At 31.6% G+C, this 14,738-nt stretch overlaps 5 protein-coding genes across 7 annotated transcripts; 3 read left to right on the forward strand and 2 right to left on the reverse strand.

The window, feature by feature from the left end:
• The first annotated feature begins 570 nt into the window (after nucleotides 1-570).
• LOC110623857 (protein COFACTOR ASSEMBLY OF COMPLEX C SUBUNIT B CCB3, chloroplastic) lies at nucleotides 571-3,323 on the forward strand. Of its 3 annotated transcripts, XM_043960549.1 has the most exons (4): nucleotides 621-683; nucleotides 833-876; nucleotides 2,378-2,525; nucleotides 2,610-3,323. In XM_043960549.1, coding segments are annotated over exons 3-4 (522 nt in total). In that variant the 5' UTR covers nucleotides 621-683; nucleotides 833-876; nucleotides 2,378-2,523; the 3' UTR covers nucleotides 3,130-3,323. The 3 variants fall into 3 exon arrangements, with proteins under 3 accessions (XP_021624546.1, XP_021624549.1, XP_043816484.1); XM_021768854.2 differs by lacking the exon at nucleotides 2,378-2,525 and having other exon boundaries at nucleotides 571-683; nucleotides 2,605-3,323; XM_021768857.2 differs by lacking the exon at nucleotides 2,378-2,525 and having other exon boundaries at nucleotides 584-683.
• A 1,589-nt stretch (nucleotides 3,324-4,912) lies between these two features.
• Nucleotides 4,913-5,422, forward strand: LOC110624989 (pectinesterase inhibitor). Its single transcript, XM_021770465.2, has one exon. The coding sequence runs from the start codon at nucleotides 4,913-4,915 to the stop codon at nucleotides 5,420-5,422; it is 510 nt and encodes a 169-aa protein (XP_021626157.2).
• A 167-nt stretch (nucleotides 5,423-5,589) lies between these two features.
• LOC110624987 (pectinesterase 2) lies at nucleotides 5,590-6,737 on the reverse strand. Its single transcript, XM_021770464.2, has 2 exons — nucleotides 6,398-6,737; nucleotides 5,590-6,290 (listed from the first exon to the last, which is right to left on the reverse strand). The coding sequence occupies exons 1-2, from the start codon at nucleotides 6,735-6,737 to the stop codon at nucleotides 5,590-5,592; spliced, it is 1,041 nt and encodes a 346-aa protein (XP_021626156.2).
• Nucleotides 6,738-8,102: 1,365 nt separating this feature from the next.
• Nucleotides 8,103-9,241, forward strand: LOC110624986 (pectinesterase 2). Its single transcript, XM_021770463.2, has 2 exons — nucleotides 8,103-8,433; nucleotides 8,541-9,241. The coding sequence occupies exons 1-2, from the start codon at nucleotides 8,103-8,105 to the stop codon at nucleotides 9,239-9,241; spliced, it is 1,032 nt and encodes a 343-aa protein (XP_021626155.2).
• A 167-nt stretch (nucleotides 9,242-9,408) lies between these two features.
• LOC110624985 (pectinesterase inhibitor) lies at nucleotides 9,409-14,474 on the reverse strand. The gene is made up of 2 exons (XM_021770462.2): nucleotides 14,380-14,474; nucleotides 9,409-9,880 (listed from the first exon to the last, which is right to left on the reverse strand). Exons 1-2 carry the CDS (start codon nucleotides 14,472-14,474, stop codon nucleotides 9,409-9,411), a joined length of 567 nt encoding a protein of 188 aa, XP_021626154.2.
• Nucleotides 14,475-14,738: the final 264 nt, after the last annotated feature.

Consider the following 14,738-nt stretch of genomic DNA (forward strand, 5'->3'; position numbering starts at 1 on the left):
ATTTATCTTAATTTTATTTTAAATAAAATCATTATTAATTGATATTTCTTAAATCCGTCTAATATATTTATTATTTAGTATTATTTTTAAAATTATAGTTAAAAAAATAATTTAATTAAATACATTAATCATGAAATATTAAAAAATAATTTAAAATAACATTTAACATAATTCAATTTAAAAATATTAAAAATAATAAAATTATTTTTAAAATTATTTTTTTAACTTTCAAATATAATATTAACCACTATTTTTTAAAAAATTATATTAATATTTAAAATAAAATTTAAAAAATTAATAAAATGAATAATTACAAAAAACTATATTTTTAATTTTATTTTAAAATTTTAAATTATTATAATTTTATTATAAAATTTGCTAATTTTGTATACTGACCCAATAATTTTATTAATTTTTAACCGTAAAAATAATAATGAGTATAATTAGAATAATTTTAAAAAATTAAATTTTAATTAAAAAAAGGTATAATTGAAATAAAATTAAAAATAAAATTTTTTTTTCTAATGTGTATATTATGAGACCGTTTAAAAAAGACTTCCAAAACGGTGTCACTTCGTACACCAATAAAAGCGCATAGAACTAGGGATTCGTTAAACAGATAACACTCTCTGCAACAATGGCAACGTGTACCTCCTCCCTCTTTAGCAATTCCCATATAAGAGGTGATATTCGATTCTATGCAATTCCTATCTATTTTTTCTTTTTTGGAAGAATATTTTTGGGAATTATATAAAATTTCCTTCAGGTGGATTTTTATTTCCAGTTTATTTCATAGATTATTTACTTCATTTCTGGCTTTTTTTTTTGTCAGGATGGAAGCCTTTAGTACACAAGAAACACAATTTCAATGTTTCTGTAAGTACCCCCCAACTTGTTCTTATCTTTACTTATTGTCTGGTTTGGAATAATGGGTAGCGGTGGTGGTGGTGATCTTGTTCTTTAATATATTTGTGATTACTGATGAAGCTCTCTGCTAAATCATTTCTGGCATTAAGGGTGAGTCTGTGCTGGATTGGCAATAGGTTGTTGTTTTGTATATGAAATTTGTTTATTAGGTGACTGAGGAAATGACAAAGCGATGTTTATCTTGTTATAAGGTTTCAATATAGATAAGCAAGCAGGTGGACAAAATTAGATGGTTCAATTCTTGACGTTTGTTGATTGTCTTTTCATGCTTTGCCCTCTTGTATTTGGCAAGTTCAGTCATACGTTTGGTAAGGGAAGCCAGCCATTGATATGCTCTGTGAGAGCTATCAATAAAAAAGCAGTTGTACAGAAGCTATCAGATATTTCTGGAGTTCAAATGGTAGTGGCATTTGATTTGAATTTGAAATCATGTCAGAAATTGTATGATTTTTCACATGAAATGCAAAAATAAATTCAAATGCACGCCTATCCAAATAGGCCAGTTTTTATTTACTTGATGCCTTGGGCAATTACTGTTGCACCTAAAGGCTCTCTATATTTCAATAATCATCCTCAGCAATTTGAGCTTCTTGATGTTCAATTCAGCTTGTTAATTAATATAAATTTGGACTAAACATCTAACTTGAGCTTTTTTGTGGTGAACAAAGCATTCTTTTTGGTGTCTACCTCTAATTTTAAACATGCCATAAATACACTGGTTATATTCTTAGGCTAGTTCATATCAGTCTTAGCATTTTCATCTGCTTTTCTTTAGTCTTCTTACAAGTTCAATATGTTGAATGGGATTTGAAGTTCAAACTATCCAAAAGTATACCCAACTGCAAAGGGCTACCCTTCCACAACAATGTGATGAATTCTCTGGCTTCCGTGTAAATTTATCTGATATTGTATTTTAGGAAATTTCCTCCAAAATATGGTACTCTGTTTTTTCATGGTTCAGTAGATAAACACATATATTTGTTAGTGTAGTTGTAATATGTTTATCTAATTGATTAGGATACTCAGATTTTGTTTTCAAGAGTTTGAAAGAATAAAAAGTTAGATTTTTTATCCTTCTTTCTTGGACTTTATAAGCATAATTGGATGCATTGTTTCCCAATAGAGGATGAATATCTTATGGAAATTTTACAAGGTTTGCAGGAAGCTTTCTTTGGACTTATGTGATTGAAGTGCCATGCTTTTTATTTTACACGTGTATTCCTTCTGATTTCTGATCACAAGTTCCTTCTCATATGCAATCCTCTACTGTGGAACATTTGCATAATTTTGATTTCACTGAATGTTTGATCAATCTCCTGAAGTTTTGTCTAGTCCAGTAATTTTCTAATGCTCTGAAATCCAAGTACAACTCAGTTTGCCCAATTAAATCTTTAATATACTTCATAATTATTGCCAATTGTGTATACTGGGGTGTTAATCTGTCTTGTAGGGGTGTAATGATTCTTTGCATGATCTAAGGATATAAACTACATCTCCTCACTTCCCAAGCTTCTCTACCATATAGCTAAGTGGAGAAAATATGAAGATAAGAAAAGAGAAAGAGAAAGAAGATGCATTTGAAGCCACATATGTCAAATGTGATGCTTTTAATTGAGAGATTCATGGACTTCTAGATTCATTGGTTTCCATGTTTTTTAACTATCTATTTTTGGGCAGGAAAGGTTCAAGTGTCCTACAAGAGGAAATCCAAGTGAGGGATATCAGGTATCACGGTATAGCGTATGTTGTTCTGCAATCAACGTTGAACAGTTGCCAACATATGCAACCATTTCAGACAGGCTATTCAGTGCAGTTGAGGATGCCAGAAATGTCAATCTAGATGTAATAGAAACATCCAAGGCTACCGCAAAATTCATTCAGAGTTTGACACTGGCAGATTTAGACCCTGCCACAGCAAAGTTAGCAATAGGTATTTTGGGGCCATCTCTCTCAGCATTTGGCTTTCTATTTATTTTGAGAATAGTAATGTCCTGGTACCCAAAGCTACCTGTTGAAAAATTTCCATATGTAATAGCTTATGCTCCCACAGAACCGATTCTGATTCCGACCCGGAAGGTAATCCCACCGGTGGGAGGGGTGGATGTGACTCCTGTGGTCTGGTTTGGGTTAATAAGTTTCCTAAATGAAATACTGGTTGGCCCTCAAGGACTTCTGGTTCTTCTTTCTCAACAAGTTAACTGATGTGCTTGCTTTGCGAGGAGGAAGAAAGTACATTGATCATTTTTGTAAAGTGAGATTTCATGGATGTAAATCTAAACCTATGAATTGTGATTACTGATTTGTTTTACATAAGCATCAGACATCGATGGTTAGCTCTTGATCGAATAAAATGGTCGACAATTACGCCTCATTTGATCGGAGGTAATTTCACTCAAGTTTCCAGAAAGTGTTGGTCATTTTCCTTTAAAGCGCTCACTTCCTTTATTGTAAATAAGTTGCTACTCCTAATTCAATTAAGTTAATTCACCTCCAGAAAGTAGGTTAGTTGAACTAAACAAGGTTTGAGGAAAACATTCACCTACTGTTTCCTCATGGCAGTTTACGGTTTCAAAACCCTAATAGAGCATAGGAGATGAAAAAACAGGAAAAAAAATTAAGTAGCTGGGGAAATTGTGCAATGACTTTAGAGGTGTTCATCTTGTCCTTTTATTGCTAAATCTGTTACTGGGATTTATTGGAATTTTATTCCAGCTCAATAAACCAAGCTAATGCTTAGTTCTGGAAACCAAATGTATAGATTAAAGGAACATGAGTAATATGTTATATACATTTACTTTTTAAGCAGAGAAAATATAAAAAATATTTTTCAATTTTCTTAGCATATTTCAATGGACATTTATATTTCAGCAGTCAGACCTTTAAATACAAGAGGTTACAGTGGAGATGGATTGACTTCTACTATTTTAAGCTGTGAGAGCTCTCGTTGCATTATGGGCACGAAACAATTAAATAATTTAAATTAATTATTTTAAATTAAATGAAAATTAAATTTAAAAATTATTTAAATTAATTTAGATTTAACTATTTCAATTGATATCAGAACAGTGATAAAGCGAGAAAAGTGTTATCTATATGAAACGAGATGAAACCACTTAAAATACTAACAAATTATAATACTGAGAGTCAAGTTCTGAGTAACAATGGTATTTAATTCAGTTGTAACGAAAATGTCACAAATTTAACGAGAGAATATAAATCAATTTGGGGTCCCAACGAATTATAATACTCGAAAGTTCGGTTCTGATTAGCAATTATATCCGATTCAGTTGCAATTTGGGCCAAACTGTACAAGCCAAGTTTCAAGGTGGTGGGGATGAAGAGATAATATCGGATTGTTTCTGTGCTTGGGAGGATCTTCCTCCTTCTCTTCATGAGATTGTATTATTGTAATATCGGATTTGAATCATTTGATATTCGTTCATTATGGCTGTTAGATTCTTTCCTTTCATTTCAATATATTTTCTTATTTTACATATTTCCTTAATCTTTTCCAATTTTTTTTTCAGCAAAATAAATTTAAGAAAAAGGATTGTGGGATAAATGAATTGTTATTTTCTTATAGAGAATTGCCATTTTCGTTAATATATTTTGCACCCACCAAAGTATTTGTACGAATTAAGTATTCTGGGAAACAATATCACTTTGAAAATACATGTATTTAAAAAAATCCAAATTCAACTCTATTTAAGAATACAAAATGAATTAAATTCCAACGTAAAATACTTCCTAATTAATAATAATAATAATAATAATCTTAATAACATTTAAGGCAGATGCGTTATATAAAGGAAGCAAATCATTTAATTTAATGTGATAAAAATTCTTGCTTGATTATGCCAAGTTCGTCTTCTGGTTATATATACAGGGATTTTCCCTCTTCTATGTTATACCGTAAAACTTCAATAATCATACTTTGCTGTATTTCTTATTCAGTTTCAAGAAAAAATAAAAAATGAAATTTCTCATGTTTCTGTTTCTTTTTTATTTCTCCACGTCAACAAGCGTACAAGGAGCAGACATTATCGAGGAAACATGCAAGAAAACCGAGTACTATGATCTTTGCGTGAAAACGCTGAGATCAGATCCTCGTAGCTCTAATGCTGATCTTAAAGGCCTTACTCAGATAACCCTAGAAGCTAGTTTAGTCTTTGGCAGAGGAGCATTTATCAAAATAAAGAAGATGTATAATGAGACAAAAGACAAAGGTTTAAAGAGTTGTCTTGATGTGTGCGTAGATAACTATGAGCTTGCTGTGGTTAGAAATTTACCAGGTGCAATAAAGCTTTTAGGACAGAACAAGTTTAACGATGTAAATAGCTATCTTTCTGCTGCTTATAATGCTCCAGAGACTTGTCTAGATTCATTTTCTGAAGAACCTAAAACTGATGTGCCGCCTGAATTAGCTGCTTGGAATGATCATTTTGAACAACTTTGTACAATAGCTCTTGACATGTTAAACAACCTTGGTAATTGATTCTCTCTTATGGGCAATACTTGATTGGAAACCCTATATTTGATAGCTATGAAATAATACAATATCAATATTTACTTTTGCTGCATTTCTTACCATATCCTGTCAATTTTCTTATACAAATATACTATGTACTTTTACTGTTAATTTTTTTGGTGAACACTATCTGATCACATGAGATCAAGAAAGAATGGGATTCCCAGAGATGGAAGCCATGCATTTCCTGAGATAAAGTTCCTAACAGTGAATTTCATGGCCTCACGTCTATTAATTTTGTGGTAGCTGGTCCATTTGACTCTTCTATTTGTAGCAGCTCCAGGTCCTCTATTTTCATATTCGGCATAGAATATGGTTGCCAAATTGGTTTTGTTATTCTCCCACTCTAACCATCCAGCGGGGTCTATTATATTGTCTATGAAGCTTTGCATGACTATCGTTGTTGAGTATTCCTTCCATGGCCTTCCAAGATATGATTTGATTAATGATGATCCACTTCTCTTAAGATCATCTGCTGCTGTTATAGTACAATTTTGAATTACTATCCCTGAGTTTTCAGTAGATTTATTTCTCCCCTGTGCTGTAATAGTTATTGTGTTTGATTCACCTTTTGGAGGAAGACGGGCATAAATCGCACAGTTTTGAAGAACCACGGTTGCATCGCCAAAAATGAAATCTATCGTGCCATAGATTTCACATTGCCTATAAAATTGCTTCTTCTGATTAGTATAAAGCGTATCTTGATACCCAGAAAATTTGCAGCGGTAAAAGACTGATTGAGCACTGCTGCGGAGTGCAACAGCTTGCTTATTTGCTGCCCCAGCTGTGTTCTCAATTGTTATGTCCATTGCCATAAAACCATCACCTCGAATCCCTGATTAAAAGTAGTTTGGTTGTCAAATATATGACATATCATTCAATCTTCTCTACAATTTTAGATGCATCAAGTTACAACGAAGTAGAATCTGTCAAAAATTTTACCTAACGTAGCTGTTTTGTATGTCTTGTAGCCTCCTCCAGCGCTTCTACTCCCAGAGATAATTGTTTTATCAATTCCATCACCGATGAAAATGATATTTGTTTTGTCATCTTCAACGAGGACATTTTCAGTGTAAATTCCTTTTTCAATTTTGATGATGAATTTCCTAGCACTATGCTTTGGAGCAGCAGCGATTGCATCCATGATCGTGCTATAGTTTCCATTGCCATCCTTTGCTACAACCAAGTCAAACGTTGTTTTGGGTTGTCCTTGGACTGTCCAGGACAGAAGAATGAGTAGAAAAATGAGACTTGCAACCAGCTGAATCTGCAAAGAAGCCATAGTCCATTCTTGCTTTCTTCTTGAGAAGCCTGCAGCCGATAGTTAAGAATGCAACACAGACCTTTGTTGTTTGCATTGGAGACGAGAGAGCCCCACTGTTATATAATGTGTTGTCTGCACTATCTGTTTCGAAACTTGTAAAATGAGGGAGCTTCTATGATTTACTCAACTGGAAAAAATCAGCAGGATGTTCTCCACTGTTATTTATTTCTTTTATTATCTATTTAAGATGATTTAATTTAAGAGAAAAGAATTTAAATAAATTCTAATAATTAAAATTATCTATGATTTTATTTTTTTTTAAATGAAAATTTTGTAAATTAAATAAATAAATCTTTTATTTTAAATAAAAAATTAATAAAAAAGAAATGAATTGAGTTCAATTCTTATGAATTTTTTTTTTCCAAATAATGGGTTTATGATTTAATTAATAATCACAATTAGTCTAGTAGCAACAGCAAATTTGGCAAGTTAGGGTTGAACAATTTTGGTCTCATCAAATCTTTTGTTTCCCACTGTAGAGAATTGAATTCAGGAAACTACAGATGAAAGTGGAGAACATGTCCATTATAGAGATTACTACAGTTTCCAACTGTAATGGCAGATTTGTATTCTATATGCAAACATACACATATTCAAAAAATTTGAACTAAATTTTAATCATTTATTATTTTATAAAAATTTATTTAAATTTTTTTCATGCAAAAAATTTTATTTTAAAGTCAAAGAATTGATTGCGTATGTTTATACATAGAATACAAATCTGCCACTACAGTTGGAAACTGTAGCAATCTCTATAATGGACATGTTCTCCACTTTCATCTGTAGTTTCCTGAATTCAATTCTCTACAGTGGAAACAAAAGATTTGATGAGACCAAAATTGTTCAACCCTAACTTGCCAAATTTGTTGTTGCTACTTTTTTTTTTTTTTTTTTATTTTGTTCATCATAAATGATGTAATGATCTACAAATTAGGATTTTTATAAATATCTTTCTTTAAAAAAAAGTTTTATTTGAAATGGAGAGAAATGAATATGCATAGATATATATAGAGTGGGTCTCAAGACAAAAAGCAACTATTGTCTTTTTATACTGGAAATAAAACAAAGAGAATAAAATGAGTTTACTTTAACTAAGTTAAGAAATGCAATCAACATCCTACTGATTTTTTTTTCTACTTGAGCAAATCATAGTTCTTTCTCTGTAAGCTCCCTCATTTTACAAGTTTTAAAAGCAGATATATAGTGCAGGCAACATATTATATAAGAGTGAGGCTCCATCGTCTCCAATGCATACAACAAAGTTCTGTGTTGCATTCTTAACTATCGGCTGCAGGCTCCTCAAGAAGAAAGCAAGAGTGGACTATGTCTTCCTTGCAGATTGCAAGTCTCATTTTTCTACTCATTCTTCTGTCCTGGACAGTCCAAGGACAACATAAAACAACGTTTGACTTCATTGTAGCAACGGATGGCAATGGAAACTATAGCAAGATCATGGATGCAATCGCAGCTGCTCCAAAGCTCAGTGCTAGGAAATTCATCATCAAAATTGAAAAAGGAATTTATACTGAAAATGTCCTCGTTGAAGATGACAAAACAAATATCATTTTCATCGGTGATGGCATTGATAAAACAATTATCTCTGGGAGTAGAAGCGCTGGAGGAGGCTACAAGACATACGACACAGCTACGTTAGGTAAAATTTTTGACAGATTCTACTTAATTGTAACTTGATGCATCTGAAAGTGTAAAGAAGATTGAATGAGATTTCATAAATCTGACAACCAAATTATTTTTAGTTAGGGATTCATGGTAATGGGTTCATGGCAATGGACATGACAATTGAAAATACAGCTGGGGCAGCAAATATGCAAGCTGTTGCACTCCGCAGCAGTGCTCGATCAGTCTTTTACCGTTGCAAATTTTCTGGGTATCAAGATACGCTTTACTCTCATCAGCGCAAGCAATTTTACAGGAAATGTGAAATTTATGGGACAATAGATTTCATTTTTGGGGATGCAAGTGTGGTTCTTCAGAACTGTGGTATTTATGCCCGTCTTCCTCCAAAAGGTGAATCAAACACAATAACTATCACAGCACAGGGGAGAAATAAATCTACTGAAAACTCAGGGATAGTAATTCAAAATTGTACTATAACAGCAGCCGATGATCTTAAGAGAAGTGGATCATCATTAATCAAATCATATCTTGGAAGGCCATGGAAGGAATACTCAACAACAATAGTCATGCAAAGCTTTATAGACAATATCATAGACCCCGCTGGATGGTTAGAGTGGGAGAATAACAAAACCAATTTGGCAACCATATTCTATGCAGAATATGGAAATAGAGGACCTGGAGCTGCTACAAATAGAAGAGTCAAATGGACCAGCTACCACAAAATTAATAGACGTGAGGCCATGAAATTCACTGTTAGGAACTTTATCTCAGGAAATGAATGGCTTCCATCTCTAGGAATTCCATTCTTTCTTGATCTCATGTAATCAGATAGTGTTAATCAAAGAAATTAATAGTAAAAGTACATAGTATATTTGTATAAGAAAATTGACAGGATATGGTAAGAAATGCAGCAAAAGTAAATATTGATATTTTATTATTTCATAGCTATCAAATATAGGGTTTCCAAGCAAGTATTGCCCATAAGAGAGAATCAATTACCAAGGTTGCTTAACATGTCAAGAGCTATTGTACAAAGTTGTTCAAAATGATCATTCCAAGCAGCTAATGCAGGCGGCACATCAGTTTTAGGTTCTTCAGAAAATGAATCTAGACAAGTCTCTGGAGCATCATAAGCAGCAGAAAGATAGCTATTTACATCGTTAAACTTGTTCCGTCCTAAAAGCTTTATTGCACCTGGTAAATTTATAACCACAGCAAGCTCATAGTTTTCCACGCACACATGAAGACAACTCTTTAAACCTTTGTCTTTGGTCTCATTATACATCTTCTTTATTTTGATAAATGCTCCTCTGCCAAAGACTAAACTAGCTTCTAGGGTTATCTGAGTAAGGCCTTTAAGATCAGCATTAGAGCTACGAGGATCTGATCTCAGCGTTTTCACGCAAAGATCATAGTACTCGGTTTTCTTGCATGTTTCCTCGATAATGTCTGCTCCTTGTACGCTTGTTGACGTGGAGAAATAAAAAAGAAACAGAAACATGAGAAATTTCATTTTTTATTTTTTCTTGAAACTGAATAAGAAATACAGCAAAGTATGATTATTGAAGTTTTACGGTATAACATAGAAGAGGGAAAATCCCTGTATATATAACCAGAAGACGAACTTGGCATAATCAAGCAAGAATTTTTATCACATTAAATTAAATGATTTGCTTCCTTTATATAACGCATCTGCCTTAAATGTTATTAAGAGTAATTCCATGAATATTAGTAATTCATTCATTAATTTTGAAGATTTTATTATTATTATTATTAAGAAATATTATGTTGGAAGTTTAATTCGTTTTGTATTCTTGATTGGAGTTGAATTTGGATTTTTTTTTTTAATATATACATTTTTGCAATTATGTTGTTTCCTAAAATATTTAACGAAAATCGCGATACTGAATAAGGAAATATGTAAAATTAAAAAATATATATTGGGATAAAACCCAAAATTCACTGTTGGGAATTTTTTTAATCAGTTCTAATGATTACCTGAAATTTTGTATGGATGGTATTATAGAAAAGTAATATCTGAACATTAATATTCATAATATCTTTATTATTTAAAAATTTTTAATTCCATTTTTTAGATTTTAATTTTATTTTATTATGGAATATTCTACAAAGAATTTTATTATACTGCATGAAAACTACATCCAATAAATCATTGCCCTTAGAATCCTTTCGATACACTGTCACGAATTTAATTTAAGACAAAACAAATTTAATTTAAATTATTTTTTTTCGAATAAAAAAAGAAATCCATTAATGATTCAAATCTGAAATTACAATCTCATGAAAAGAAGGAGGAGGATCCTCCCAAGTATAGAAACTAGCATATAAATAAGTAAGTTTAGCCAAAGCAGTAGCAAGCTGATTTACTTGTCTCTGTATTCACACCACCTTCAAACTTGTTTTGGACAGTAACAGTTGCTATATTTACTTTTAGGAAGATTTACTCTTTAATTTTTAGATTTTATATTATTGATAAAATAATTCTTTAATTTTAAAAAATATATTAAAACGTTGTTATATAATTATATAGTTCATAATTAAATTATTTAGTCTCTTTATAATTAAAAAAAATAAAAAATAAGAGAGAAAATGTTTAAAATCTAATTTTGCCCACTATAGCTTCTCACCTGCTTTTGATCTTGTTCCTCTCTGCATTGGCTATTCTTTTTTCTTTGTTGTTGGTTATCAGACCCTTCTCATTGTTTGAATCAAAACCCCTGCTTTTACTATCATTGGATTCATTTCTTATGGATGTGCTTCTCTCTTTAGAATTTTCATGTTTCAAAACTCTTTTAAACTATCCAACTACAAGTTCAACAAAAAAAACGATGCAAAATCCTATAAATAAGTTTAAGAATTCTATGACAAGATGAATAACTCCAAAGATCGACAATAAACTTCCCTCTATGCCACCTAATGCAAAGAACAACAATAATACTAATAATTAAGAATTAAAAAAACACCACAATTAAATTTATAAGTTTACTTTGATTCTTGATACAATTGAAAAAATGCAATCTCATACTTTCACAATAATAAAAATACATAAATAGCCTGAATAATTTTGAATTTTTTATTAAAAATTTCTCCACGCAAATGATAACTTGAGTTTTAAATAAAGAAAACTAAATCTAATCCTAAGAGAATAAGGATAAGCTTAACCCTAAAATCTTTAAACAAGGCTAGCCAAATTTAATAGCTCATAGCAAAAGGGCAGCACATTAAGACCCAAAAACTAAACTAGCAATACTAAAGCAAATAAGATAGTATAAACTTAATCCAAGCGAATGGACTTATAAAATACATTAAGACTGACGGATGTCAAATCTGTCAATTTAAAATTTACTTTCCTTTTCTTAATTGATAAGAATTTGTAGATAGAGTAAGTGAGTATCAATACCAAGACCTGTTTAATTTAAATGACAAGTTTGAAATAAAAGAGTAGTTTAATATAAAAAGTGAGAAGAAGAGAGTTTGTTTTTATGAAAATGATTTTGCTTTGGACAAGTTAAAAAAAAAAATTTAAAGAAAAATAATAAATAATGCAATTGAAATTGAAGAAACAAATAATTAAAAAAATTTTCAGCTGAAGATAATCAAATTGAGGTATTTTGCAGTTGATGATTAGAAAAAAAATATTTCATATTATTATCTATTATTTGGTTATAATGGTCAAACACGCGAATCCCACCAATTCTTCCTTATGAATAAATTAATCCGCTTCGCGCTTAAATTAATTCCTAGTTAACTAACAATCCCAACACACGTGTAGATTTAATTAGTCAACTGCATTAAGAGAGAAGAACCCAAACTTGATCAATAAAAATATATGTTTTATTTAAATCAAATCTACTAATTTCTTAATATAAACTAATATATTAATTGCTACTTATTATTAATCCAATTAAACAATTATGGATTTAATTAGATTAATTAGCAATATGTTATCTTCCCAAGAATAGAATTCAGAAATTAATAAAAAATAGAAATAAGATGAAGAGAATTAAAGTGCATAACCTCACAACTTGAACAAATCTCAATTTAATTTAACTTTCAACTGAAAATAAATTTTTAGACACTCATGGCTATAAAAAATTATAACAACTAAGCAAAGAAGAAGAAAAAGAAAAGAAGATGGAGAAGAAGGTGGGGGCAGAAAGAGAGGAAGTGAGAGTAGGTTTAATGCTAAGAGCCTTTATATAGCATAAAAAGATAAAATTTAAAATAAATTCTATTATCCCTATCTTATCTCTATCCTAATCTTATCTCTATCCTAATCTTATCTCTATCGTAATATGATCTTTATCCTCATCTGATTGAGTTTGATTCAATTTGACTCCACTTGAAGTTGATCTTATCCTTGCTTAGGTAGCAAAATCTATATTTATCTTTCCATCGCCTCGGGTTACAGGTTTGATCAAGGTTGTAGCTTCCCAGTATAAAAAATCTTTTAATTCAGCATTTTTTCTCAACTTCTGCTCACAAATCTGTTCAAAATTAAATTAAAATTAAAATTAAATATTTATATCAAAATTACAGTAAAATCAAGGAATTAAATGAGGAAAAAAATTGTGAGTTTTGTAACTCATCAGAGACTCAAATAACATGTATAACACGTCCCTAAGGCTGCCCATGAGTTGTGCACATACCTTGCACATTCTACTTCAGTTGCACATGCATTACATATGTTTTTTCAAATCTGCTCACTTTGTTTGATGGACTTGTACACCTTCAAATTACGCTCAATGGACTTGAAATCTTTACAAAAGCTTTCCTTGATATTTACTTTAGACTTCCCTTTGTATAGTTTTGGCACATAGGCTAGATTATACTCTTTAAGTTCATAATTCCAAGTGTTACACCAAATCTATCTCATATGAATTGAAGCATACTCTAAATGTATTTAGATCATATGAATATGATTTTTAACTCCTTTTAGATGTATTTAAATGATATAAGGTTGTTCCTGTAACGACCCGAAAACCGGACTGCTACCGGCGCTAGGATCCAGATCGGCTTAAGGCCGCCGGGACCCATAGCAAGCCTGACATTCATCCTGTAAACCTGTTTAATCCCATACATGATCAACAATTACATAAAAAATTCAAAACTTTCTCATTGGTCATTCATTCACTCATTCTTTCATTCATTCTATCATTCTTTCATTCATTCATTCCTTCACCAAGCTTAACCTGTGCATGCACAAATCATAACATAAAATCCCTCACTGGAGTCCTCATCAAATACTCCAATGAGGTAACATAACATACATTAAGCTTGGTTTACAATAATCATCATTTAACATTTAAGATCATGTACCACAAGGGGATTAACAATCATACTATGGTCAAGCACAACTCTAAACTTCCATAAGCATCAATACATTACATTTCTATACTATACTTTTACATTACATCATATTAATGTCCACATCTAGCTATTACAATAACATAACTCTACTCCGGCTGACCTACTGGTCTATCCTGTACCTGCAAACCTGGGGGTTAAGGGAGAGGGGTGAGCTATAAAGCCCAGTGAGCAGAATAGTAAAACATTCAATTTATCTTTCATGCTTTCATGAAATGCAACACAGCACAAACAAATCACATCAAGGATGAACTTGTCACCAATAGTCCTCTACATAGTCCAATCGTGCCAGGGGCGTAGAATGGGCCTCACTGGTCTTTCTCTTAACATAACATAACATAACATAACATTCCATAGTGCCAGGGGCGTAGAATGGGCCTCACTGGTCTTTCTCTTAACATAGTGCCAGGGGCGTAGAATGGGCCTCACTGGTCTTCTGTACCGTATCATCATCATACCATAACATACGAGGACTAAAGGATCTTTCAACATCCATCCATATCATCATCAAGTTATACAATGCAACATATTCGTAAATTCTAATGTAGACAACCTAGTATATCTCATGGCATACGTGAATTCTTCTGTCCTTGGACTGTCCAGGACAGAAGAATGAGTAGAAAAATGAGACTTGCAACCAGCTGAATCTGCAAAGAAGCCATAGTCCATTCTTGCTTTCTTCTTGAGAAGCCTGCAGCCGATAGTTAAGAATGCAACACAGAACTTTGTTGTTTGCATTGGAGACGATAGAGCCCCACTGTTATATAATGTGTTGTCTGCACTATCTGTTTCGAAACTTGTAAAATGAGGGAGCTTCTATGATTTACTCAACTGGAAAAAATCAGCAGGATGTTCTCCACTGTTATTTATTTCTTTTATTATCTATTTAAGATGATTTAATTTAAGAGAAAAGAATTTAAATAAATTCTAATA

This window comes from Manihot esculenta, chromosome 10 (genome assembly GCF_001659605.2).
Source record: "Manihot esculenta cultivar AM560-2 chromosome 10, M.esculenta_v8, whole genome shotgun sequence".
NCBI classification, from domain to species: Eukaryota; Viridiplantae; Streptophyta; class Magnoliopsida; order Malpighiales; family Euphorbiaceae; genus Manihot; species Manihot esculenta.

What these genes read in the sequence shown, in the direction of transcription:
- LOC110623857 (XM_021768854.2), top strand. Translation starts at nt 638, where the DNA reads ATGGCAACGTGTACCTCCTCCCTCTTTAGCAATTCCCATATAAGAG. An exon ending in TAGCAATTCCCATATAAGAG is followed by an intron (nt 684 to 832) that starts GTGATATTCGAT and finishes TTTTTTTGTCAG; the next exon opens with GATGGAAGCCTTTAGTACAC. An exon ending in AACACAATTTCAATGTTTCT is followed by an intron (nt 877 to 2,604) that starts GTAAGTACCCCC and finishes ATTTTTGGGCAG; the next exon opens with GAAAGGTTCAAGTGTCCTAC.
- LOC110624989 (XM_021770465.2), top strand. Translation starts at nt 4,913, where the DNA reads ATGTTTCTGTTTCTTTTTTATTTCTCCACGTCAACAAGCGTACAAGGA.
- LOC110624987 (XM_021770464.2), bottom strand. Translation starts at nt 6,737, where the DNA reads ATGGCTTCTTTGCAGATTCAGCTGGTTGCAAGTCTCATTTTTCTACTC. An exon ending in ATACAAAACAGCTACGTTAG is followed by an intron (nt 6,291 to 6,397) that starts GTAAAATTTTTG and finishes ACTTTTAATCAG; the next exon opens with GGATTCGAGGTGATGGTTTT.
- LOC110624986 (XM_021770463.2), top strand. Translation starts at nt 8,103, where the DNA reads ATGTCTTCCTTGCAGATTGCAAGTCTCATTTTTCTACTCATTCTTCTG. An exon ending in ATACGACACAGCTACGTTAG is followed by an intron (nt 8,434 to 8,540) that starts GTAAAATTTTTG and finishes ATTTTTAGTTAG; the next exon opens with GGATTCATGGTAATGGGTTC.
- LOC110624985 (XM_021770462.2), bottom strand. Translation starts at nt 14,474, where the DNA reads ATGGACTATGGCTTCTTTGCAGATTCAGCTGGTTGCAAGTCTCATTTT. An exon ending in CCAAGGACAGAAGAATTCAC is followed by an intron (nt 9,881 to 14,379) that starts GTATGCCATGAG and finishes CACGTCAACAAG; the next exon opens with CGTACAAGGAGCAGACATTA.